The 25,486-nt window shown below is 48.1% G+C and overlaps 1 protein-coding gene across 4 annotated transcripts; it reads left to right on the top strand.

The window, feature by feature from the left end:
* The first annotated feature begins 3 nt into the window (after positions 1-3).
* Positions 4-25,486, top strand: LOC109884692 (pre-B-cell leukemia transcription factor-interacting protein 1). Of its 4 annotated transcripts, XM_031837299.1 has the most exons (12): positions 5-145; positions 7,587-7,669; positions 7,816-7,906; positions 12,984-13,045; positions 13,149-13,578; positions 13,722-13,961; positions 14,217-14,240; positions 14,854-14,906; positions 15,041-15,157; positions 15,287-15,521; positions 23,524-24,231; positions 24,304-25,486. In XM_031837299.1, the coding sequence occupies exons 2-12, from the start codon at positions 7,613-7,615 to the stop codon at positions 25,347-25,349; spliced, it is 3,063 nt and encodes a 1,020-aa protein (XP_031693159.1). In that variant the 5' UTR covers positions 5-145; positions 7,587-7,612; the 3' UTR covers positions 25,350-25,486. The 4 variants fall into 4 exon arrangements, with proteins under 4 accessions (XP_031693158.1, XP_031693159.1, XP_031693153.1 ...); XM_031837293.1 differs by having other exon boundaries at positions 7-145; positions 23,524-25,484; XM_031837298.1 differs by lacking the exon at positions 14,217-14,240 and having other exon boundaries at positions 4-145; positions 23,524-25,485.

Raw genomic sequence — 25,486 nt, 5'->3', positions numbered from 1 at the left:
GCCCTTCCCGGTTGGACAAGAGAGAGTGGCTCACGCAAGTGTCAAAGAGACTCTTCCAAGTTCCGAAATTGGATGCATTCAATTAATTTGGCAGAAAGGGATTGATACACGATTGCCATTTATAAGGAAAACATCGCGTTCAGAGGTAAGTGGAGTAGAAAATGTCATGTTACTTTGTGTTCTTGTTACCATTTTGTCGTTAGATGTTAGTGTTTCCTGGTTCTCGACAGAAACAGTAACTATCTGGATTTTCAGGGACGGGATTAAAGTTTTCCATAGTAGGTTGGCAGATAAAACCTGTTATCTTTAATTGAATAGTACATGTTTTTGTAACAGATGTAGTAAAGTTTCAGTATTCTTTAGTTCTATATTGTGTTACCACCGATGGTCACAATGTTTCAATCGATGAGGATTTTTTTTTCATGGTTCATCAGTGGAGATACGGTGTGACAGTTGTTGACATTTCAGAGTACACACCTTTGTCGACACAGATGGCTAACATGCAAATTAGGTGTCAGGGAGTTTAGGTTGAACACTTGTTTAAACATTTTACAGCCTAGCATCGACTAGACAAGGCCAGCAGTGTAGCGTTGTGACCATTTTTGGTCATTTTCTTTCGCCGAGACACAGATAAAGATATATAACAGGCTGTTGGCACACAGACTGAAGAAGCATGTGACAACGCCAAAATAAATGTAATTTCAGAGGAAAGAGAATGAGAGAAACTCGTTTCAAAGCACATCCTTCTCTAGTACCCATGCCTATTTAAGCAAATATAAAGAGGATAAAGTGCAGTTTGCAGTGGACGCCTGTATAGGCCAAGTGTGCTACCACTGGCGCCGAACCGTTTGTTAATTTGTGAAGTTGATGGGTCAAGAGTGTGTCTCAGAAGATCGCTACTCTGTCGAGAGCTCCATGGCTGCCAAATGAACACACCACTTCAAAGGTTTTGTCTAGAAGGGATACAGTTTTAGTCAAAATGTACTTTTCTTAGCAGGTTTAAGATAATTTAGGCGAATGAAAATAGAAGGTTAGGTGAACTAGGTTAAGATTAGAAAAAGGTTTAAGAGTTAGTTAAAATGCAACTTTTTGACTTCAATTTGACAAGCTGTATCCCTTCTAGACATGACCCACTTCAGAGAGCGAGTATGGAAGAATGAGGGCATCTTTCATTGATACCTTATTTTTTACAAATGTTTTTTCTTTAAACAAGTTAGGTTTATTTTATATTGAATTCTAGGCTACTTGCTATAGGTCTAGAGGACATTTACAGTGGCTATTTTAACATGTACATCTTGGTGGGGCAAAATATATATATATATATATATACCAACAATACATTAATTGCACTATAGTGGTGACAAATAGTGCTTTCTTTTCAGCACCATGGAATGAATCCTTACCACCTCTACACCTGGCTTTCAGTGGAGTCTTGTCTGGCGGCGACCGTTAATTCAGCCTCATTTACTGTCTTTTATAAAGAATAGCTGATTTGGCAGACTTGCTTAAGGATCAGCGCCCCGTCAACGGGACAGTTGTAAATCATGCAGCGAATTATGTCAAGAACGCAGATTTTAGAGAAAAAACAAATGTAGGTACATATATATTTTTTTTATTACACCTTTATTTAACCGGGTAGACGAGTCGGGTACAAGTTGTCATTTCCAACTGCGACCTGGCCAAGATAAAGCAAAGCAGTGCGACACCAAACAACAAAAAAAAAGAAAAAGTCTATATACAGTGTGTGTAAATGAGGTAGGATAAGGGAGGTAAGGCAATAATTCGGCCATAGTGGCAAAATAATTACAATATAGCAATTAAACACTGGAATGATAGATGTGCAGAAGATGAGTGTGCAAGTAGAGATACTGGGGTGCAAAGGAGCAAAATAAATAACAGAATGGGGCTGAGGTAGTTGGATGGCCTATTTACAGATGGGCTATGTACTGGTGCAGTGATCTGTGAGCTGCTCTGACAGCTGGTGGTTAAAGTTAGTGAGGGAGATATGAGTCGCCAGCTTTAGTGATAAAAAAATAAAATTAATTGCAGTTAATTCTAGTCATTGGCAGCAGCGAACTGGAAGGAAAGGCGGCCAAAGGGGAATTGGCTTTGGGGGTGACCAGTGAAATATAACTGCTGGAGCGCCTGCTATGGGTGGGTGCTGCTATGGTGACCAGTGAGCTGAGATAAGGTGGGGCTTTACCTAGCAGAGACTTGTAGATGACCTGGAGCCAGTGGGTTTGGAGACGAATATGAAGTGAGGGCCAGCCAACGAGAGCAAACAGGTCGCAGCGGTGGGTATTATATGGGGTTTTGGTGACAAAACGGATGGCACTGTGATAGACTGCATCCAATTTGCTGAGTGGAGTGTTGGAGGCTATTTTGTAAATTACATCGCTGAAGTCGAGGATCGGTAGGGTGGTCAGTTTTACGAGGGTATGTTTGGCAGCATGAGTGAAGAATGATTTTTTGTGAAATAGGAAGCCGATTCTAGATTTAATTTTGGATTTGATATGCTTCATGTGAGTCTGGAAGGAGAGTTTGCAGTCTAACCAGACACCTAAGTATTTGTAGTTGTCCACATATTCTAAGTCAGGACCGTCCAGAGTAGTGATGCTGGACGGGCGGGCAGGTGTGGGCAGCGATCGGTTGAAGAGCATACATTTAGTTTTACTTGCAGTTGGAGGCCAAGGAGAGTTTAGTTAACAGTGTCCAAAGAAGGGCCAGAGGTATACAGAATAAGTGTCTTATATTGGCTGAAAACTCCACTGTCCAAGGTGCGCTCTAGAAAGAGGCCCAAGTCCCGACTTGTTATTTAGAGTTGGATGACCGTTCAAAATGTATTTTCCCAGTCCAATCTCTTTTTTTTACGTGTTCCCAGTTGTCTGGAACTCACTGAGGTCTGAGATTTCCCAGTTCCGGGTTTCCAGTTGTTTTGAAATGCTGTAGAAGTCTGGGTTGACAGCATGGCTAATGTATTCACCCTTTTATGGCCCATGGTGTTGAATGTTTATACTTTAAGCTTGGAAAAGAGACCCTTAAACCCAGACTTGGACTACACACCCCCTCTACTGAATAGCAGGCTAGTGATTGCAAAGGAATGTTTGCAGTTAGCCACTGATTCCTTCCAAACCACTCATTGTTGAATTTGAAATGTCTAACTTGTTGTGTAATGTCTATGTCCAATTGCCGCTGAGCAACGAAACATTTTATGTATAATTTCTCTTCATATGACAAGTATTGAAAGGATTTGCAAGTTTATTGTTGACTTGGTTCATGATTTTGACTGCTAGCTAGGACTTTGAAATGTTGACATGATCAGTCCAATCAAAGCTACGGTAGATATGTGATTTGACGACAAAGACCTTGAGCCTTCTTGGATGGGCACCCAAGGGACTTGAATTTTCAAGCTCTACCTGTAGATTTTGCGGTGACTTAGTGTCCCCATGAGACACCTGCTTTTTGGAGCTGCCTTAAGAAAGCAAAAAAGAGACTGTATGCGGCTTTATTAACTCAATGATTGTTTGCAAACTGACATTAATGCCAAAATAACACGCAAAAAAAATACAAATAACACATATACAGGGGGGCAAAAAAGTATTTAATCAGCCACCAATTTTCCAAGTTCTCCCACTTAAAAAGATGAGGCCTGTAATGTTCATCATAGGTACACGTCAACTATGACAGACAAAATGAGGGAAAAAAATCCAGAAAATCACATTGTAGGATTTTTTATTTGCATTTGCAAATTTATTTACAAATGATGGTGGAAAATAGACTTTTGTTATTGACCAAATACTTATCTCAATACTTTGTTATATACCCTTTGTTGGCAATGACAGAGGTCAAACGTTTTCTGTAAGTCTTCACAAGGTTTTCACACACTTGCTGGTATTTTGGCCCATTCCTCCATGCAGATCTCCTCTAGAGCAGTGATGTTTTGGGGCTGTTGCTGGGCAACACAGACTTTCAACTCCCTCCAAAGATTTTCTATGGGGTTGAGATCTGTAGACTGGCTAGGCCACTCCAGGACCTTGAAATGCTTCTTACGAAGCCACTCCTTCGTTGCCCGGGTGGTGTGTTTGGGATCATTGTCATGCTGAAAGACCCAGCCACGTTTCATCTTCAATGCCCTTCCTGATTGAAGGAGGTTTTCACTCAGAATCTCACGATATTTGGCCCCATTCATTCTTTCCTTTACACGGATCAGTCGTCCCGGTCCCTTTGCAGAAAAACAACCCCAAAGCAGGTTTCCACCCCCATGCTTCACAGTAGGTATGGTGTTCTTTGGATGCAACTCCGCATTCTTTGTCATCCAAACACGACGAGTTGAGTTTTTACCAAAAAGTTATATTTTGGTTTCATCTGACCATATGACATTCTCCCAATCTTCTTCTGGATCATCCAAATGCTCTCTAGCAAACTTCAGACGGGCCTGGACATGTACTGGCTTAAGCAGGGGGACACGTCTGACACTGCAGGATTTGAGTCCCTGGCAGCGTAGTGTGTTACTGATGGTAGGCTTTGTTACTTTGGTCCCAACTCTCTGGAGGTCATTCACTAGGTCCCCCCGTGGGGTTCTGGGATTTTTGCTGTGATAATTTTGACCCCACAGGGTGAGATCTTGCGTGGAGCCCCAGATCGAGGGAGATTATCAGTGGTCTTGTATGTCTTCCATTTCCTAATAATTGCTCCCACAGTTGATTTCTTCAAACCAAGCTGCTTACCTATTGCAGATTCAGTCTTCCCAGCCTGGTGCAGGTCTACAATTTTGTTTCTGGTGTCCTTTGACAGCTCTTTGGTCTTGGCCATAGTGGAGTTTGGAGTGTGACTGTTTGAGGTTGTGGACAGGTGTCTTTTATACTGATAACAAGTTCAAACAGGTGCCATTAATACAGGTAATAAATGGAGGACAGAGGAGTCTCTTAAAGAAGAAGTTACAGGTCTGTGAGATCCAGAAATCTTGCTTGTTTGTAGGTGACCAAATACTAATTTTCCACCATCATTTGCAAATAAATTCATTAAAAATCCTACAATGTGATTTTCTGGATTTTTTTTCTCATTTTGTCTGTCATAGTTGAAGTGTACCTCTGATGAAAGACCTGTAATTTATCTGTTTAAGTGGATAACTTGCACAATTGGTGGCTGACTAAATACTTTTTTGCCCCACTGTACCTGTATATTTTTTAGCTCTGCCCTGAATGACTGGTCGCCACTGCCTCTTTAAATGCTCCACAGTTAAAACAGTGGCGCTCCTTCAGAATGCGTGTGCATGTTTGATTCACCAGGGCACTGTTCGCTCTTTCTGTCTTGGAATCTATCTCATTGGCTCTATATTTAGCTAGGCTACAATCTATATTTAAGTCATTCCGCGATATGCTCCACAATGCTCGTTGGCCCGAGGCGACATTCAACAGGCTTCTCATGGGAAGAGCCTGATTAGAAGACCTAAATGACTATGGGACAGAGAAGAGACATGGGGGACTAAAGTGTGTCATGCTGTGATCTGACAGAAGTGGCATGATTGAAGATGGTGTCAGACACAATGACAATAATAACCCGTGTAGCCTAAAAAGTCAAATTTAATAGAACATACTTTTGAAAGTAGACAGGACACCTTTTTTCTAGGCTTAAAATAAACATACTAATGCATGTATGCAGTTTATTGCGTCGTTTTAGAACCCTGTCCAGTATTTTCAGTCAGTTGGTTTCTGCCCCAGTAATTTCAGCCAGAGTGGAGGTGCCTCCTGCACTGCCTGGCCAGACATAGAATCACAATGACTAGAATGGACTAGTTCTCTAAAATCCACCATCTACCGAATGACAATAGAATTTGCCATTTTGTGCATGTGTAGTATAACTTTGAGAAAGGCACAATTAAAAAAGATTATGTGGTAGGCATCAATTAGTTGAACATTAAATAAATACTGGGCCTTCCTGCACCTATTATGGCTCCTGGTGTAGGCCAATCCACTGCTTCTTTGGGAATGTCTGTTCTACTAATTCTAATTCTACAATGTCCCGAGCCATAGTAACCCCTGTCTCTGCCAAAGCATGCGTCAGCCAGTCAGAAGCCAGGGTAGCCACAATGCTAGCAACACACACTATACTACTAATGAAGGACTGAATACACTCACAGGAGTGTGCACTTCATGTACACACACACACACACTTCCTGTGCATGTAAAAACAGAGGATGTAAATGAGGAGTTTAAGCAGCAGAATGAGGAGTGGAATAGTACTGTAGCATACTGATGCTGTAGGGCCTTCAGTAGCAGAATGAGGACAGTACTGTAGCATACTGATGCTGTAGGGCCTTCAGTAGCAGAATGAGGACAGTACTGTAGCATACTGATGCTGTAGGGCCTTCAGTAGCAGAATGAGGACAATACTGTAGCATACTGATGCTGTAGGGCCTTCAGTAGCAGAATGAGGACAGTACTGTAGCATACTGATGCTGTAGGGCCTTCAGTAGCAGAATGAGGACAGTACTGTAGCATACTGATGCTGTAGGGCCTTCAGTAGCAGAATGAGGAGTAGAACAATACTGTAGCATACTGATGCTGTAGGGCCTTCAGTAGCAGAATGAGGAGTAGAACAATACTGTAGCATACTGATGCTGTAGGGCCTTCAGTAGCAGAATGAGGACAGTACTGTAGCATACTGATGCTGTGGGGCCTTCAGTAGCAGAATGAGAACAGTACTGTAGCATACTGATGCTGTAGAGCCTTCAGTAGCAGAATGAGGAGTGTATTTATGCAAGTCAACAATTCTTAATCTTAGGTCTTCTGAGATCTCATTTGTTTGAGGCATGGTTCACTTCAGGCAATGCTTCTTGTGAATAGCAAACTCAAATTTTGTGAGTTTTTTTTTATAGGGCAAGGCAGCTCTAACCAATATCTCCAATCTCGTCTCAGTGATTGGACTCTAGGTTAGTTGACTCCTGACTCAAATGAGCTTTTGGAGAAGGCATTAGCCTAGGGGTTCATAGACTTTTCAAACCTACACTTTGAATGTTTAAATTATGTATTCAATATAGACAAGAAAAATACAATTTGTTATCAGTTTAAGCACACTGTTTGTGTCTTGTTGTGACAGATGAAGATCAGATCAAATGTTATGACCAATTTGTGCAGAAATCCAGGTAATTCCAAAGGGTTCACATACTTTGCCTTGCCACTATGTTTGACTAAAATAATCATTTCAAACCTTGCTTACCTTTGTGTACAACCACATGTCTCTCTGTTATGCATGGGAATCCTTACAACAGACTTATTGAATTAAAATCTCTTGGAGCTGATTTCCTGGTGTTTTTACAGTCTTTTTAGTATCTGTACATAAAGTCTATAACAACACTATTCAGGCCCTGGGGGCCTCTCTGCAGTACTGCTGCCTTTCTCCTCTCCCTCTGGCCCTTACTCTATCAATGTAATGTAATCGCCCATGACAGGCACACACTTGGTTTCACAGGTTTAAATCAGTCGAAAGAAAGAATGAAAACCAGAACTGTGGACCTTGAGGCCAGGATTTCAATATTACTTAGGCCTATCTATAGCCTGTGCTGAAGTACTGTGTTTGACTTGCAGGTGCTGGTCAGAGCCACGAGGGGGCAATGTCTGACAGCAGTGGTGCTGCCAACAGCAGCAGCTGGACTGTCCTCACAGCTGAGGTACGCTCTCTTTACACTTTAGTGTGTGTGTGTGGGTGTGTGTGCGAACTGCAGAGTTTACAAAAGTTTGAGTTTTGAACATTTTGTTTTTCAAATGGGATTAATGTGTCACCATATGGGTCAATTAAATAATGTGTGTTTCTCAGGAGACTGTTGCTGAGACACTGAGGTCTGTAGCGGAAGGAACAGAACACCATGAAGATACACCCAGTCATACTGCTGCAGAGAAACCTACAGGTACACCCAGTCATACTGCTGCGGAGAAACCTACAGGTACGCCCAGTCATACTGCTGCGGAGAAACCTACAGGTACGCCCAGTCATACTGCTGCGGAGAAACCTACAGGTACGCCCAGTCATACTGCTGCGGAGAAACCTACAGGTACGCCCAGTCATACTGCTGCGGAGAAACCTACAGGTACGCCCAGTCATACTGCTGCGGAGAAACCTACAGGTACGCCCAGTCATACTGCTGCGGAGAAACCTACAGGTACACCCAGTCATACTGCTGCAGAGAAACCTACAGGTACACCCAGTCATACTGCTGCAGAGAAACCTACAGGTACACCCAGTCATACTGCTGCAGAGAAACCTACAGGTACACCCAGTCATACTGCTGCAGAGAAACCTACAGGTACACCCAGTCATACTGCTGCAGAGAAACCTACAGGTACACCCAGTCATACTGCTGCAGAGAAACCTACAGGTACACCCAGTCATACTGCTGCGGAGAAACCTACAGGTACACCCAGTCATACTGCTGCGGAGAAACCTACAGGTACACCCAGTCATACTGCTGCGGAGAAACCTACAGGTACACCCAGTCATACTGCTGCGGAGAAACCTACAGGTACACCCAGTCATACTGCTGCAGAGAAACCTACAGGTACACCCAGTCATACTGCTGCAGAGAAACCTACAGGTACACCCAGTCATACTGCTGCAGAGAAACCTACAGGTACACCCAGTCATACTGCTGCAGAGAAACCTACAGGTACACCCAGTCATACTGCTGCAGAGAAACCTACAGGTACACCCAGTCATACAGTGAGCACCAAAAGTATTGGACATGTTTTGGCTCTGTACTCCAGCACTTTGGATTTGAAATGAGGTTAAAGTGCAGACTCAAGCTTTGCTTTGAGGGTATTTTCATCCATATTGGGTGAACTGTGTAGAAATAACAGCACTCGTTGTACCCCTAGTATAGGGAACAAATTCACTTCTCTATTAAAGTAGTCAAACGTTTAGTATTACATAAAGCGTGAGACTTGTTGGATCCATTTGCTGTTTGTTTTGGTTGTGTTTCAGATTATTTTTTGCCCAATTGAAATGAATGGCAAATGAATGGATTGTATAATTTTTGGGTCACTTTTATTGTAAAATAAGAATATAATATGTTTATAAACACTTCTACATTAATGTGGGAGCTGCCAAGATTACGGATAGTCCTGAATGAATTGTGAATAATGATGAGTGAGAAAGTTAGATGATCAAATATCCCCCCCCCCCAAAAATGCTAACCTCCCCTGTTATTGTAATGGTGAGACATTAGCATGTTGTGGGGGTATGATATAAAATGCTAACCTCTCCTGTTATTGTAATGGTGAGAGATTAGCATGTCGTGGGGGTATGATATAAAATGCTAACCTCTCCTGTTATTGTAATGGTGAGACATTAGCATGTTGTGGGGGTATGATATAAAATGCTAACCTCTCCTGTTATTGAAATGGTGAGAGATTAGCATATCGTGGGGGTATGATATAAAATGCTAACCTCTCCTGTTATTGTAATGGTGAGACATTAGCATGTTGTGGGGGTTATGATATAAAATGCTAACCTCTCCTGTTATTGTAATGGTGAGAGATTAGCATGTCGTGGGGGTATGATATAAAATGCTAACCTCTCCTGTTATTGTAATGGTGAGAGATCAGCATGTCGTGGGGGTATAATATGTGTGTCTAACTTTCTGACTCATTATTCAGGACTATCCATAATCACGGTAGCATCCACATTAATTTAGAAGTGTTTATTTATAATAAAAGTGACTACAAAATGGCACTACGTTATTTACCATTTCCATTGGGCACAACATAATATGAAACACAACCAGAACAAACTGCAAATGCATCCAACAAGTTTGTATAGTAACACGCTTACTGCAATCATTGTGTGCTAGGAATATGGTACCAAATACTAAACTTTAGACTAATTTAATACACATAACATAAATGAATTTGTCCCAGTACTTTTGGTCCCCTAAAATGTGAGGACTATGTACAAAAAGTTCTGTAATTTCTAAATGGTATGGATGAATATACCCTCATTAAAGTTGAGTCTGCACTTTAACCTCAGTCACCGTATCATTTCAAATCCAAAGTGCCGGAGTTCAGAGCCAAAACGACGACAAAAAAAATCACTGTCCCAATACTTATTGTATTGCCACATGAGAACCTACAGGTACACAACACGTATTGCAACAGTGGGGATTTTAGCATGTACATCTTGTTGGGGCAAACAAAAAAAAAAAAGTTTTGATTCATACCAATAAAGCCACTAAACAACACTACACAATACATCAATTGCTATATAATGGTGACAAGCAGTTCCCACAAACTGTTAGGTCCTACATAAAGCTGTCCCAACAGCAGAGCTTTCTTTTCAACACCATGGAGTGAATCCTTACCACTGCTACACATGGCTATCAGCTGGTTCTTGTCTGGCAGCGACACAGTTTATTCAGCCTCATTTACTGCCTTTAAAAAAACAGCTGATATGGCGGACTTGTTTAAACATGTGGTTTCTACTGACAATTAAGCTGTACAAACTTGTGCCATAAGGGAACGATGAGCGGATAAGAATCAATCTGTAATTTTGATTAAGACATTAATGAGCGAGCTAAAATGGACGTAGTCAATAACTTTGTTCAGCACTTTTGAAATGTACAGTGACAGAATTCATAACATGGGCTGTTCTTACAGTGTTTTCCCTGTACACCAAGTCAGAACCGTAGGATCAATAAAGTGGGCATATAAGCAGACAATGAAAGCTCTTACAATATTCAGTGACTACATTTCTCTAAAACAGGCTATAGGCACAAGTCAGAACAGTAGACTAAATTATGAGGGGGAAAGTTACCAAATCTATTAGGGTGAGGCACATGAGCTACTATAGCTTCCTATACAACATACTTAGCTGGAGTATACATATCTCCTTGGCATATTACATCATTTATGCAGCAGCATACAAGACATGTTTGGAATCACATTGTTGTGCTCACTTGAACAGGAAGGTGGTGCAGCGGTCCATCTTTTTTTTTTGTCAGCAAACTTTCATCAAAGTCTGGCATTCTCTGGATTTATGGTGCTTTCAAGACAACTGGGAACTTTTTTTTTTTCTTCCCCAGAGTTCCCACTTGTCTTGAACTCACTCAAGTCTGAGATTTCCAAGTTCCGAAATCTGCCTTGTTCAAAACAACATGGCAGATTTCGGAACTGGGAAATCTGACTTGAGTGAGTTTATCCTTTTAAGCTTGGAAAAGAGACCATTAAACCCACACCCTCTCTACTGAATAGCAGGCTAGTGATTTCTTTGCAATGCTTGCAGTTAGCCACTGATTCCTTCCAAACCACTCATTGTTGAATTTGCGATTTCCTACTTGTTGTGTAATGTTTGTCCAATGGCCAAATTGCAACGATAGATTTTGTATAGTTTCCCTTCATATGACAATAATTGAAAATGATTTGCCAGTACATTGTCGACCTGACTCATGATGACTGTTTGCTAGATAAGATATTGAAAGGATCATGTTGACATGATCAGTCCAATCAAAGCTACGGTAGACCGGGCATTCGGAAAGTATTCAGACCCATTGACTTTTTCCACATTTTGTTACATTACAGCCTTATTTTAAAATTGATTAAAAAAAACTATCTACACACAATACCCCATCATGACAAAGCAAAAACTTTTTTATTTTAGCAAATGTATGTGTCACATTTACATAAGTATTCAGATCCTTTACTCAGTACTTTGTAGAAGCACCTTTGGCAGCGATTACAACCTTGAGTCTTCTTGGGTATGACGCTACAAGCTTGGCACACCTGTATTTGAGGAGTTTCTCCCATTGTTCTCTGCAGATGCCCTTCAAGCTCTGTCAGGTTGGATGTGGAGTGTCGCTGCACAACTATTTTCAGGTGTCTCCAGAGATGTTCGATCGGGTTCAAGTCCGAGCTCTGGCTGGGCCACTCAAGGACATTCAGAGACTTGTCCTGAAGCCACTCCTGTGTTGTCCGGGCTGTGTGCTTAGGGTCGTTGTCCTGTTGGAAGATGAACCCCCCCCGTCTGAGGTCCTGAGCGCTCTGCAGCAGGTTGTCATCAAGGATCTCGCTGTACTTTGCTCCATTCATCTTTCCCTCGATCCTGACTAGTCTCCCAGTCCCTGCAGCTGAAAAACATCACCACAGCATGATGCTGCCACCACCATGCTTCACCGTAGGGATGGTGCAAGGTTTCCTCCAGACGTGACACTTGGTATTCAGGCCAAAGAGTTCAATCTTGGTTTCATCAGACCAGAGAATCTTGTTTCTCATGGTCTGCGAGTCCTTCAGGTGCCTTTTGGCAAATTTCAAGTTGGCTGTCGTGTGCCTTTAACTGAGCAGTGGCTTCCATCTGGCCACTCTACCATAAAGGCCTGATTGGCGGAGTGCTGCAGAGATGGTTGTCCTTCTGGAAGGTTCTCCCATCTCCACAGAGGAACTATGGAGTGCTGTCAAAGTGACCATAGGGTTCTTGGTCACCTCCCTGACCCAGGCCCTTCTCCCCTGATTGCTCAGTTTTGCCGGGCAGCCAGTTCTAGGATGAGTCTTGGTGTTTCCAAACGTCTTCCATTTTAGAATTATGGAGTCCACCTTCATGAAGGACCTTCATTGCTGCAGAATCTCCCTGTAGATTTTACGTTGACAGTGTCCCCATGAGTGACACAACACTGACCCAATCACGACCCAACTAGAGAACCCCTTCGCTCTGTATTTTCCGCTGGCTGCCCCACCACCACAGAAAGCGCTGAGCCTGGCAAAAACACCTGCATTTTGGAGCTGCGTTACTCAGGAAATCTAAAAAGAGACCATGTTTGTATGCAGCTTTATTAACTCATTGTTTGCAAACTGATATTTGAAACGTATTAATGCCAAAATAACACACAAAGCAGGTGGGGCTCTGCCCTGCCGTGAACGATGGGTAGCAACTGCAATAGTATAACCTACAGGCACTAATACTGTTATACTACTTAACCTCTAACATGTCTGTCTGTCTATCAGAGAGTAGGCCTGGGGAGGATGCTGTGTCTGCTGAAGAGTCTCACTCTGTGAAGCTACAGCAGGTTAGAGATCCATCTCTATTGACACCCCACCTAGGATCATATCTAGCTAGAGGAAACACTGACTGGTCTTGGACACTAACAGTTGTTTCACATCCATTCCCAGGAAACACAACCAGAGAGAGACAAGGATTACACCCCTGTTGTAGAGAGTCCCACCCATGACCTTCCTTTTGACCCTGCCCCTGACTCCACCCCTGCCCTTGACTCCACCTCTGCTAGTGTTGCTCCTCAGAGCTCTCTGTTAGAAGTCCTCGCCCCCACAGGGCTTGACCCAAATACACACAGCCAATCCAGAAGCCTCCCTGGGAACCCAGCCCCTCCCATCTCTGACCCTGATTCGTTCTCTGACTCCTACACCCACATTAGCTCCTCCCCCGACCTTGAAGAGCCCCCAGCCTTGCTGCTCAACACTGAGCAGGCGGGGCTTGTACAGGAAGCGGAGGGGTATATACAGGATGTGCATCATCATTATGAGGAGGGGCTTGGGCAGGAAGAGGAGGAGTCTGATCTGTCTGAGGTCAGGGCCAAGACAGGTGAGACACAAGGCATCTGTCTGGAGCACCGTAACAACATTAGCTTCACTGTCACTTCTCCTTAAAATGTAGTTTGTGTGAACTGTCCCTTTAACGTTAATGTTCAGTAGCTATAACTCCTCCTCTCTTTCTCCCTGGGCCAGACTCCCATCTGGAAGCGGAGGTGGTGGGGGAGGAGGAGGAAGGGGTGTCCGGGGTGAGGAGGAGGAGGGGGTCTCTCCTGGCGGCTCTGGAGCGGATCGGGAGGAAGGAGGAGGAAGAGGAGGATGAGGATGAGTTCCGGATTCCGCAGCAGAGGGAGCAAGAGGAGACTGGTTTCTCTCTCAACAAGTGCATCCTAGGAGCTGTGATACTTCTGGGCCTCGGAACCATCTTCTTCTCAGGTGTGTGTCTATGCAGTTTGTTACCATGGTAACATACAATATTGTTACCTTTTAAGTGACCTGTGTACAACCTACACACGCCTGTATGTCACCTGTGCCTGTCTCTTCTCTTTGACGGTAACACGATGTGCTTCACATAATGATGAATGATTAGAGTAAAGGGATTTGTCCCCCACATCACAGCTAGTCAGTAGTGTGTTGGTTGAAGTCGTGGTCGCAGATAAAGGTGTATCTGAGACTGTATTATGTCTACAGGTGTCTTCATGGACCTGGATGGTGGTAGGTTGTGTGTGTGTGTGTCAGAGGAAAAGAGGAGTGTTATGCAATTAACACTCACATGCTTGGTTGAGTGCTCTCCATGCTTTCCCAAGATGCACTGCTCTCTCTAGATCTACACTGTATATAATATTACTATTCAATGAATGTTAGAAATTGATATTCGCTTACTGATTTAGTTTTTCCCCCTGTGTAACTGAAGGGTTACTTAGCCAATTACAAATGACAAGTGCACGTTAATAATGATAACGTGTGTGTGTGTGCATGCTGAGGGGGCTTTGTGCAGGTGAATGTTGCCTGCCCATCCTCATGACACCATTTGAGTGTGTTTTGATGCATCATGTTGTTTCTCAATGCTTTGATGAGGAAGCTCCTGACATGCACTGATGCACTGTGTTGCATTCCATCATTGTGTTTTGTTGTCATGGTGATAGTGCATCCTAGTGTTTGTGTGTAGAGTGATGTGTATTGTCCACAATGATATGTATTGTGTGATATGTCTGGGGTTGTCTCCATTGTCTTTATGATGCATTATACTTGTTATAACTGTGATATAATGCATTGTAACATTCTGTGTCAGTGTTGTGATGCGTTATAACAGCTGTTGTGCTTCCAGAGGGGGACTATGATGCCAGGGAGCTGAGAGAAACTGAGGTGGTGGGAAAACAGGTCAGCCTCTTTCTCTCTATCTTATCCCCTCTAACTTCAACATTCAAATGGTAGTGTGTGTGTAATGTTTGTCTGTGCGTGTGTGTAATGTTTGTCTGTGCGTGTGTGTAATGTTTGTGTGTGTGTTATCAAAGGAATGGCTGAATCCTGAGGTTCCTCTTCCACCACCTGTAGAAGTTGACAGTACAGACCAACTGAATAAACTGGCTAAAGAAGACCAACGGATAGCTGTACTGCAAGCCCAACTCCTGGTAGGCCCCTCGCTGTCTCTCTCTCTTCCTCTCCCCCCCTCTCTTTCTTTCTGACATAATGTACAACTGTGTGTGTGTGCTGCCTATATTCTCAAGGGGTCCTCTTTGGTGTGTTTTTTTAAAAATCAGGCACAGAAAGAGGAGCTAAAAGTAGCCCAGAAGGAGGCGGAGGATGGAGGGAAGGAGAGAAAGAAGAGGGAGGAGGTGGAGAGGGAGCACGGTAGGATGAAGAGAGAGATGATGACGCTCCCTGTCCTTCAGAAGGAGAACGAGAGGATGAAGAGAGAGCTGGAGTCTGTTCCTGTCTTACAGAAGGATCTAGAGACACTCAGAGCCACAGTGACTGAACTAAAACACAGCACAGGTACTAAGGTGTAGACCTGGCTTCAAATACTATTTAAAATCATTTACAATACTGTACTTTAGCTGGGCTTGATTGAGAATGCCTGGCACAATAAAATTGTCTTAACTGCAAGCCCCGCCCACCTGGTATACCAGGCATGCTAAAGCGATCCCTAAAAGTAATTGGAAAATTTCCAGTAGTATTTGAACCCAGAGGTCTGTGTAGGAGAGAGGGAGGGGAGTAGGGAATGTGTAGGAGGGGAGTAGGGAATGTGTAGGAGGGGAGTAGGGAATGTGTAGGAGAGAGGGAGGGGAGTAAGGGAATGTGTAGGAGAGAGGGAGGGGAGTAAGGGAATGTGAAGGAGGGAGGGAGGGGAGTAGGGAATGTGTAGGAGGGGAGTAGGGAATGTGAAGGAAGGAGGGAGGGAGTAGGGAATGTGAAGGAAGGAGGGAGGGAGGGGGGGGAGTAGGGAATGTGAAGGAGGGAGGGGAGTAGGGAATGTGTAGGAGGGGAGTAGGGAATGTGTAGGAGGGGAGTAGGGAATGTGTAGGAGGGGAGTAGGGAATGTGTAGGAGAGAGGGAGGGGAGTAAGGGAATGTGTAGGAGAGAGGGAGGGGAGTAAGGGAATGTGTAGGAGAGAGGGAGGGGAGTAAGGGAATGTGTAGGAGGGGAGTAGGGAATGTGAAGGAAGGAGGGGGGGAGTAGGGAATGTGAAGGAAGGAGGGAGGGAGGGAGGGGGGGAGTAGGGAATGTGAAGGAGGGAGGGGAGTAGGGAATGTGTAGGGGAGGGGAGTAGGGAATGTGTAGGGGAGGGGAGTAGGGAATGTGTAGGAGGGAGGGGAGTAGGGAATGTGTAGGAGGGAGGGGAGTAGGGAATGTGTAGGAGGGAGGGAGGGGAGTAGGGAATGTGTAGGAGGGAGGGAGGGGAGTAGGGAATGTGTAGGAGAGAGGGAGGGGAGTAGGGAATGTGTAGGAGAGAGGGAGGGGAGTAGGGAATGTGTAGGAGAGAGGGAGGGGAGTAGGGAATGTGTAGGAGAGAGGGAGGGGAGTAGGGAATGTGTAGGAGAGAGGGAGGGGAGTAGGGAATGTGTAGGAGAGAGGGAGGGGAGTAGGGAATGTGTAGGAGAGAGGGAGGGGAGTAGGGAATGTGTAGGAGAGAGGGAGGGGAGTAGGGAATGTGTAGGAGAGAGGGAGGGGAGTAGGGAATGTGAAGGAGGGAGGGGGGGAGTAGGGAATGTGAAGGAAGGAGGGGAGTAGGGAATGTGAAGGAGGGAGGGGAGTAGGGAATGTGTAGGAGGGGAGTAGGGAATGTGTAGGAGGGGAGTAGGGAATGTGTAGGAGAGAGGGAGGGGAGTAAGGGAATGTGTAGGAGAGAGGGAGGGGAGTAAGGGAATGTGTAGGAGGGGAGTAGGGAATGTGAAGGAAGGAGGGGGGGAGTAGGGAATGTGAAGGAAGGAGGGAGGGAGGGAGGGGGGGGGAGATTGGAATGTGAAGGAGGGAGGGGAGTAGGGAATGTGTAGGGGAGGGGAGTAGGGAATGTGTAGGGGAGGGGAGTAGGGAATGTGTAGGGGAGGGGAGTAGGGAATGTGAAGGAGGGGGGAGGGGAGTAGGGAATGTGAAGGAGGGGGGAGGGGAGTAGGGAATGTGTAGGCGGGAGGGGAGTAGGGAATGTGTAGGAGGGAGGGAGGGAGGGGAGTAGGGAATGTGTAGGAGAGAGGGAGGGGAGTAGGGAATGTGTAGGAGAGAGGGAGGGGAGTAGGGAATGTGTAGGAGAGAGGGAGGGGAGTAGGGAATGTGTAGGAGAGAGGGAGGGGAGTAGGGAATGTGTAGGAGAGAGGGAGGGGAGTAGGGAATGTGTAGGAGAGAGGGAGGGGAGTAGGGAATGTGAAGGAGGGAGGGGAGTAGGGAATGTGTAGGAGGGAGGGGAGTAGGGAATGTGTAGGAGGGAGGGAGAGAGGGAGGGGAGTAGGGAATGTGAAGGAGGAAGGGAGGGGAGTAGGGAATGTGAAGGAGGGAGGGAGGGGAGTAGGGAATGTGAAGGAGAGGGAGGCGGGGTGGGGAATGTGTAGGACAGAGGGAGGGGAGTAGGGAATGTGTAGGAGAGAGGGAGGTGGGGTGGGGAATGTGTAGGAGAGAGGGAGGCGGGTAGGGAATGTGTAGGAGAGAGGGAGGCGGGTAGGGAATGTGTAGGAGAGAGGGAGGCGGGTAGGGAATGTGTAGGAGAGAGGGAGGCGGGTAGGGAATGTGTAGGAGAGAGGGAGGCGGGTAGGGAATGTGTAGGAGAGAGGGAGGCGGGTAGGGAATGTGTAGGAGAGAGGGAGGCGGGTAGGGAATGTGTAGGAGAGAGGGAGGCGGGTAGGGAATGTGTAGGAGAGAGGGAGGCGGGTAGGGAATGTGTAGGAGAGAGGGAGGGGAGTAGGGAATGTGAAGGAGGGAGGTAGGGAATGTGTAGGAGGGAGGGGAGTAGGGAATGTGTAGGAGGGGGGAGGGGAGTAGGGAATGTGTAGGAGGGAGGGGAGTAGGGAATGTGAAGGAGGGAGGGGAGTAGGGAATGTGTAGGAGAGAGGGAGGGGAGTAGGGAATGTGTAGGAGAGAGGGAGGGGAGTAGGGAATGTGAAGGAGGGAGAGGAGTAGGGAATGTGAAGGAGGGAGGGGAGTAGGGAATGTGAAGGAGGGAGGGGAGTAGGGAATGTGTAGGAGGGAGAGAGGGAGGGGAGTAGGGAATGTGAAGGAGGGAGGGAGGGGAGTAGGGAATGTGTAGGAGAGAGGGAGGGGAGTAGGGAATGTGTAGGAGAGAGGGAGGGGAGTAGGGAATGTGTAGGAGGGAGGGAGGGGAGTAGGGAATGTGTAGGAGGGAGGGAGGGGAGTAGGGAATGTGTAGGAGAGAGGGAGGGGAGTAGGGAATGTGTAGGAGAGAGGGAGGGGAGTGGGGAATGTGTAGGAGAGAGGGAGGGGAGTGGGGAATGTGTAGGAGAGAGGGAGGGGAGTGGGGAATGTGTAGGAGAGAGGGAGGGGAGTGGGGAATGTGTAGGAGAGAGGGAGGGGAGTGGGGAATGTGTAGGAGAGAGGGAGGGGAGTGGGGAATGTGTAGGAGAGAGGGAGGGAGTGGGGAATGTGTAGGAGAGAGGGAGGGGAGTGGGGAATGTGTAGGAGAGAGGGAGGGGAGTGGGGAATGTGTAGGAGAGAGGGAGGGGAGTGGGGAATGTGTAGGAGAGAGGGAGGGGAGTGGGGAATGTGTAGGAGAGAGGGAGGGGAGTGGGGAATGTGTAGGAGAGAGGGAGGGGAATGGGTCATGTGTAGGAGAGAGGGAGGGGAGTAGGGCATGTGTAGGAGGGAGGGAGGGGAGTAGGGCATGTGAAGGAGGGGAGTAGGGAATGTGAAGGAGGGGAGTAGGGAATGTGTAGGAGGGGGGAGGGGAGTAGGGAATGTGTAGGAGGGAGGGGAGTAGGGAATGTGAAGGAGGGAGGGGAGTAGGAAATGTGAAGGAGGGAGGGGGAGTAGGGAATGTGTAGGAGAGAGGGAGGGGAGTAAGGGAATGTGTAGGAGAGAGGGAGGGGAGTAAGGGAATGTGTAGGAGGGGAGTAGGGAATGTGAAGGAAGGAGGGGGGGAGTAGGGAATGTGAAGGAAGGAGGGAGGGAGGGAGGGGGGGGAGTAGGGAATGTGAAGGAGGGAGGGGAGTAGGGAATGTGTAGGGGAGGGGAGTAGGGAATGTGTAGGGGGAGGGGAGTAGGGAATGTGAAGGAGGGGGGAGGGGAGTAGGGAATGTGAAGGAGGGGGGGAGGGGAGTAGGGAATGTGTAGGCGGGAGGGGAGTAGGGAATGTGTAGGAGGGAGGGAGGGAGGGGAGTAGGGAATGTGTAGGAGAGAGGGAGGGGAGTAGGGAATGTGTAGGAGAGGGAGGGGAGTAGGGAATGTGTAGGAGAGAGGGAGGGGAGTAGGGAATGTGTAGGAGAGAGGGAGGGGAGTAGGGAATGTGTAGGAGAGAGGGAGGGGAGTAGGGAATGTGTAGGAGAGAGGGAGGGGAGTAGGGAATGTGTAGGAGAGAGGGAGGGGAGTAGGGAATGTGTAGGAGAGAGGGAGGGGAGTAGGGAATGTGAAGGAGGGAGGGGAGTAGGGAATGTGTAGGAGGGAGGGGAGTAGGGAATGTGTAGGAGGGAGGGAGAGAGGGAGGGGAGTAGGGAATGTGAAGGAGGAAGGGAGGGGAGTAGGGAATGTGAAGGAGGGGAGGGAGGGGAGTAGGGAATGTGAAGGAGAGAGGGAGGCGGGGTGGGGAATGTGTAGGACAGAGGGAGGGGAGTAGGGAATGTGTAGGAGAGAGGGAGGCGGGGGTGGGGAATGTGTAGGAGAGAGGGAGGCGGGTAGGGAATGTGTAGGAGAGAGGGAGGCGGGTAGGGAATGTGTAGGAGAGAGGGAGGGGAGTAGGGAATGTGAAGGAGGGAGAGGAGTAGGGAATGTGAAGGAGGGAGGGGAGTAGGGAATGTGTAGGAGGGAGAGAGGGAGGGGAGTAGGGAATGTGAAGGAAGGAGGGAGGGAGGGGAGTAGGGAATGTGTAGGAGAGAGGGAGGGGAGTAGGGAATGTGTAGGAGAGAGGGAGGGGAGTAGGGAATGTGTAGGAGAGAGGGAGGGGAGTAGGGAATGTGTAGGAGGGAGGGAGGGGAGTAGGGAATGTGTAGGAGGGAGGGAGGGGAGTAGGGAATGTGTAGGAGAGAGGGAGGGGAGTAGGGAATGTGTAGGAGAGAGGGAGGGGAGTAGGGAATGTGTAGGAGAGAGGGAGGGGAGTGGGGAATGTGTAGGAGAGAGGGAGGGGAGTGGGGAATGTGTAGGAGAGAGGGAGAGGAGTGGGGAATGTGTAGGAGAGGGAGGGGAGTGGGGAATGTGTAGGAGAGAGGGAGGGGAGTGGGGAATGTGTAGGAGAGGGAGGGGAGTGGGGAATGTGTAGGAGAGAGGGAGGGGAGTGGGGAATGTGTAGGAGAGAGGGAGGGGAGTGGGGAATGTGTAGGAGAGAGGGAGGGGAATGGGGCATGTGTAGGAGAGAGGGAGGGGAGTGGGGCATGTGAAGGAGGGGGAGGGGAGTAGGGAATGTGTAGGACGGAGGGAGGGGAGTATGGCATGTGAAGGAGGGGAAGGGGAGTAGGGAATGTGTAGGAGGGAGGGAGGGGAGTAGGGAATGTGAAGGAGGGAGGGAGGTGAGTAGGGAATGTGTAGGAGGGAGGGGAGTAGGGAATGTGAAGGAGGGAGGGAGGGGAGTAGGGAATGTGTAGGAGAGAGAGGGAGGGGAGTAGGGAATGTTTTGGAGAGAGGGAGGGGAGTAGGGAATGTGTAGGAGAGAGGGAGGGGAGTAGGGCATGTGTAGGAGGGAGGGAGGGGAGTAGGGAATGTGAAGGAGGGGGAGGGGAGTAGGGAATGTGTAGGAGGGAGGGGAGTAGGGAATGTGTAGGAGGGAGGGGAGTAGGGAATGTGTAGGAGGGAGGGAGGGGAGTAGGGAATGTGTAGGAGGGAGGGAGGGGAGTAGGGAATGTGAAGGAGGGGGGAGGGGAGTAGGGAATGTGTAGGAGGGAGGGGGGTAGGGAATGTGTAGGAGGGAGGGGAGTAGGGAATGTGTAGGAGGGAGGGAGGTAGGGAATGTGTAGGAGGGAGAGGGAGGGAGGTAGGGAATGTGAAGGAGGGAGGGAGGGGAGTAGGGAATGTGAAGGAGGGAGGGAGGGGAGTAGGGAATGTGTAGGAGAGAGGGAGGGGAGTAGGGAATGTGTAGGAGAGAGGGAGGCCGGTAGGGAATGTGTAGGAGAGAGGGAGGCGGGTAGGGAATGTGTAGGAGAGAGGGAGGCGGGTAGGGAATGTGTAGGAGAGAGGGAGGGGAGTAGGGAATGTGTAGGAGAGAGGGAGGGGAGTAGGGAATGTGTAGGAGGGAGGGAGGGGAGTAGGGAATGTGTAGGAGAGAGGGAGGGGAGTAGGGAATGTGTAGGAGGGAGGGAGGGGAGTAGGGCATGTGAAGGAGGGGGAGGGGAGTAGGGCATGTGAAGGAGGGGGAGGGGAGTAGGGAATGTGTAGGAGGGAGGGGAGTAGGGAATGTGTAGGAGGGAGGGGAGTAGGGAATGTGTAGGAGGGAGGGGAGTAGGGAATGTGAAGGAGGGAGGGAGGGGAGTAGGGAATGTGAAGGAGGGAGGGAGGGGAGTAGAGAATGTGAAGGAGGGGGGAGGGGAGTAGGGAATGTGAAGGAGGGGGGGAGGGGAGTAGGGAATGTGAAGGAGGGGGAGGGGAGTAGGGAATGTGAAGGAGGGAGGGGAGTAGGGAATGTGTAGGAGGGAGGGAGGGGAGTAGGGAATGTGTAGGAGAGAGGGAGGGGAGTAGGGAATGTGTAGGAGGGAGGGAGGGGAGTAGAATGTGTAGGAGGGAGGGAGGGGAGTAGGGAATGTGTAGGAGGGAGGGAGGGGAGTAGGGAATGTGTGGGAGGGAGGGGAGTAGGGAATGTGTAGGAGAGAGGGAGGGAGGGGAGTAGGGAATGTGTAGGAGAGAGGGAGGGAGGGGAGTAGGGAATGTGTAGGAGAGAGGGAGGGAGGGGAGTAGGGAATGTGTAGGAGAGAGGGAGGGGAGTAGGGAATGTGTAGGAGGGAGGGAGGGGAGTAGGGAATGTGTAGGAGGGAGGGAGGGGAGTAGGGAATGTGTAGGAGGGAGGGAGGGGAGTAGGGAATGTGTAGGAGGGAGGGAGGGGAGTAGGGAATGTGTAGGAGAGAGGGAGGGAGGGGAGTAGGGAATGTGTAGGAGGGAGGGAGGGTAGTAGGGAATGTGTAGGAGGGAGGGAAGTAGGGAACTTGAATGAGGGGGGAGGGGAGTAGGGAACGTGAATGAGGGGGGGAGGGGAGTAGGGAACGTGAAGGAGAGAGGGAGGGGAGTAGGGAATGTGTAGGAGAGAGGGAGGGGAGTAGGGAATGTGTAGGAGAGAGGGAGGGGAGTAGGGAATGTGTAGGAGGGAGGGAGGGGAGTAGGGAATGTGTAGGAGGGAGGGAGGGGAGTAGGGAATGTGTAGGAGGGAGGGAGGGGAGTAGGGCATGTGTAGGAGGGAGGGAGGGAGGGGAGTAGGGCATGTGAAGGAGGGGGAGGGGAGTAGGGAATGTGTAGGAGGGAGGGAGGGGAGTAGGGAATGTGTAGGAGGGAGGGAGGGAGGGGAGTAGGGAATGTGTAGGAGGGAGGGAGGGAGTAGGGAATAGGAGGGAGGGAGGGGAGTAGGGAATGTGTAGGAGAGAGGGAGGGGAGTAGGGAATGTGTAGGAGAGAGGGAGGGGAGTAGGGAATGTGTAGGAGAGAGGGAGGGGAGTAGGGAATGTGTAGGAGAGAGGGAGGGGAGTAGGAAGGTGTAGGAGAGAGGGAGGGGAGTAGGGAATGTGAAGGAGAGAGGAGAGTAGGGAATGTGTAGGGGAGGGGAGTAGGGAATGTGTAGGAGGGAGGGAGGGGAGTAGGGAATGTGTAGGAGGGAGGGAGGGGAGTAGGGAATGTGTAGGAGGGAGGGAGGGGAGTAGGGAATGTGTAGGAGAGAGGGAGGGGAGTAGGGAATGTGTAGGAGAGAGGGAGGGAGGGGAGTAGGGAATGTGTAGGAGAGAGGGAGGGAGGGGAGTAGGGAATGTGTAGGAGAGAGGGAGGGAGGGGAGTAGGGAATGTGAAGGAGAGAGGGAGGGGAGTAGGGAATGTGAAGGAGGGAGGGAGGGGAGTAGGGAATGTGAAGGAGGGAGGGAGGGGAGTAGGGAATGTGAAGGAGGGAGGGAGGGGAGTAGGGAATGTGAAGGAGGTAGGGAGGGAGGGGAGTAGGGAATGTGTAGGAGGTAGGGAGGGAGGGAGGGGAGTAGGGAATGTGTAGGAGAGAGGGAGGGGAGTAGGAAATGTGAAGGAGAGAGGGAGGGGAGTAGGGAATGTGAAGGAGGGAGGAAGAGGACAAGGGGAAATTTCCAGCTAGTGACACTAATAGCCACAGTGACTGATCTAACACACACACACACACAAAAATATCTAATTCTCTTAATTTCTTTCCGTAGCCAAGGATGCAGCTCCACCTCCAGTCTCTGCCTCTGTCCCGCCCCCCTCTGGACATGCTGGGGATGACAGCCTGAACACAGCAGGAACGATGGAGAGGGAGGGCAAGAAACCAGGGAAGGGAGTGAAAAAAGAGTTGAAGGAAGAGGAGACGGATTGGAATAAGGGAGGGAAGACGGATTGGAATAAGGGAGGGAAGACAGATTGGAATAAAGGAGGGAAGACTGATTGGAATAAGGGAGGGAAGTCGGATTGGAATAAGGGAGGGAAGTCGGATTGGAATAAGGGAGGGAAGACTGATTGGAATAAGGGAGAGAAGTCTGATTGGAATAAGGGAGGGAAGTCTGATTGGAATAAGGGAGGGAAGTCAGATTGGAATAAGGGAGGGAAGTCGGATTGGAATAAGGGAGGGAAGACGGATTATAAGGTTGAAAAAGAGTGGAGAAGTGGAAAATATGACCAGGAGAAAGAAGGAAAAGAGGAGAAAGAGTGGAAGAAGAAAGAAGACAAGAAGGGAGAATGGAAGAAAGATAAATCTAGCAGAGGGAATGAGGGAAAACCATGGAAGGACAGAGGAAACAAGATGGAATGGAAGGAGAAGAGTGAGAAAAAAGACTGGAAGGTGGAGAAAGATTGGAAAAAGGAAAACCCTGAAAGATGGAGTGATAGCAAGGAGTGGAATGGAGAGAAGAATGGAAAAGAGGACACAAATCGAAGAAAAGGAGGTTGGAATGAGGGCAGGGATGAGTGGAAGGGAGAGAAGGATGGAAAAGAGGACAAAAATCGAAGAAAAGGAGGTTGGAATGAGGGCAGGGATGAGTGGAAGGGAGAGAAGGATGGAAAAGAGGACAAAAATCGAAGAAAAGGAGGTTGGAATGAGGGCAGGGATGAGTGGAAGGGAGAGAAGGATGGAAAAGAGGACAAAAATCGAAGAAAAGGAGGTTGGAATGAGGGCAGGGATGAGTGGAAGAACGACAAGGATGACTATAAGGACCTTGGCAAAGGATGGAAGGAGAGAGGAGAGAAAAGGGAGTGGAAGGGAGAGAAAGAGTGGAAGAAAGACAAGGATGACTATAAGGACCTTGGCAAAGGATGGAAGGATAGAGGAGAGAAAAGGGAGTGGAAGGGAGAGAAAGATTGGACAAAGAAAGACAGAAAGAAAGACGTCAGTAAAGAGTGGAAGAGTAAGGACAACAGGAGAGAAAATGAGTGGTCGGATGGAAATAGAAAGATGGAAGGATTGAAGGAGGAGAGAAACGGTGGGAACTGGAAAAAGGACCGGGGGAATGACAAGTACGAGAAGGACCACCACCACCACTACTCTAAGGAAGGGCAGAAAGAGAAAGAGAGGAGAAGGAGAGAAAAGGGCCCTCCCCAAACCCACCTCGGACTCCCCCTTGAGCAACCTGACTACTGGAGCCACCAGAGAGAACGACTGCAGCACAAACCCAACCCTCAAACCCACTGCAGTTCAGTGGAGGCCTGCGCTCAGGCAGAGGGGCTGCTCCCTGTCACCATGCCGGAGTTTGAGGCCCTGCTCCTGGGTTACCTGGTCAAGGCAGAGAGGGTGGGGGTGGAGGCCTCCAAGAGGGAGGAGCTCAGTAAGCTAACCAAGGAGTTCTTCTGTGACGGAGTGTTCGTTCACGACCAGATGAGCTTCAAGGACTTTGTGGAGGATGTGGATGACATCTTAGAGGATATGGTGGAGGATGAGGAGGTAGAGGAGGAGATGGATGACTTCGAGGAAGAGGCAATGAACAGGTTTTCAGTTCCAGGGGGAGGAGAGAGGGAGAAGTGGAAGAAGGATAGTGGGAGAGGACGGGTGTGATGGAGTGAGAAAGGGAGTCAATGCATGTCAGGAGGAGCGGAAAGATAAAGGTTGAGGAAAATAGATGGATGTGCTGCAAGGTAGAATTTAGGGAGCAACACGCATATATATATATATATATATATATATATATATAT

The sequence above is a fragment of the Oncorhynchus kisutch genome, linkage group LG2 (genome assembly GCF_002021735.2).
Source record: "Oncorhynchus kisutch isolate 150728-3 linkage group LG2, Okis_V2, whole genome shotgun sequence".
Classification (NCBI taxonomy): Eukaryota; Metazoa; Chordata; class Actinopteri; order Salmoniformes; family Salmonidae; genus Oncorhynchus; species Oncorhynchus kisutch.
Note: the sequence above shows the minus strand (reverse complement) of the source record. Positions and strands in the feature narration are given on the sequence as shown.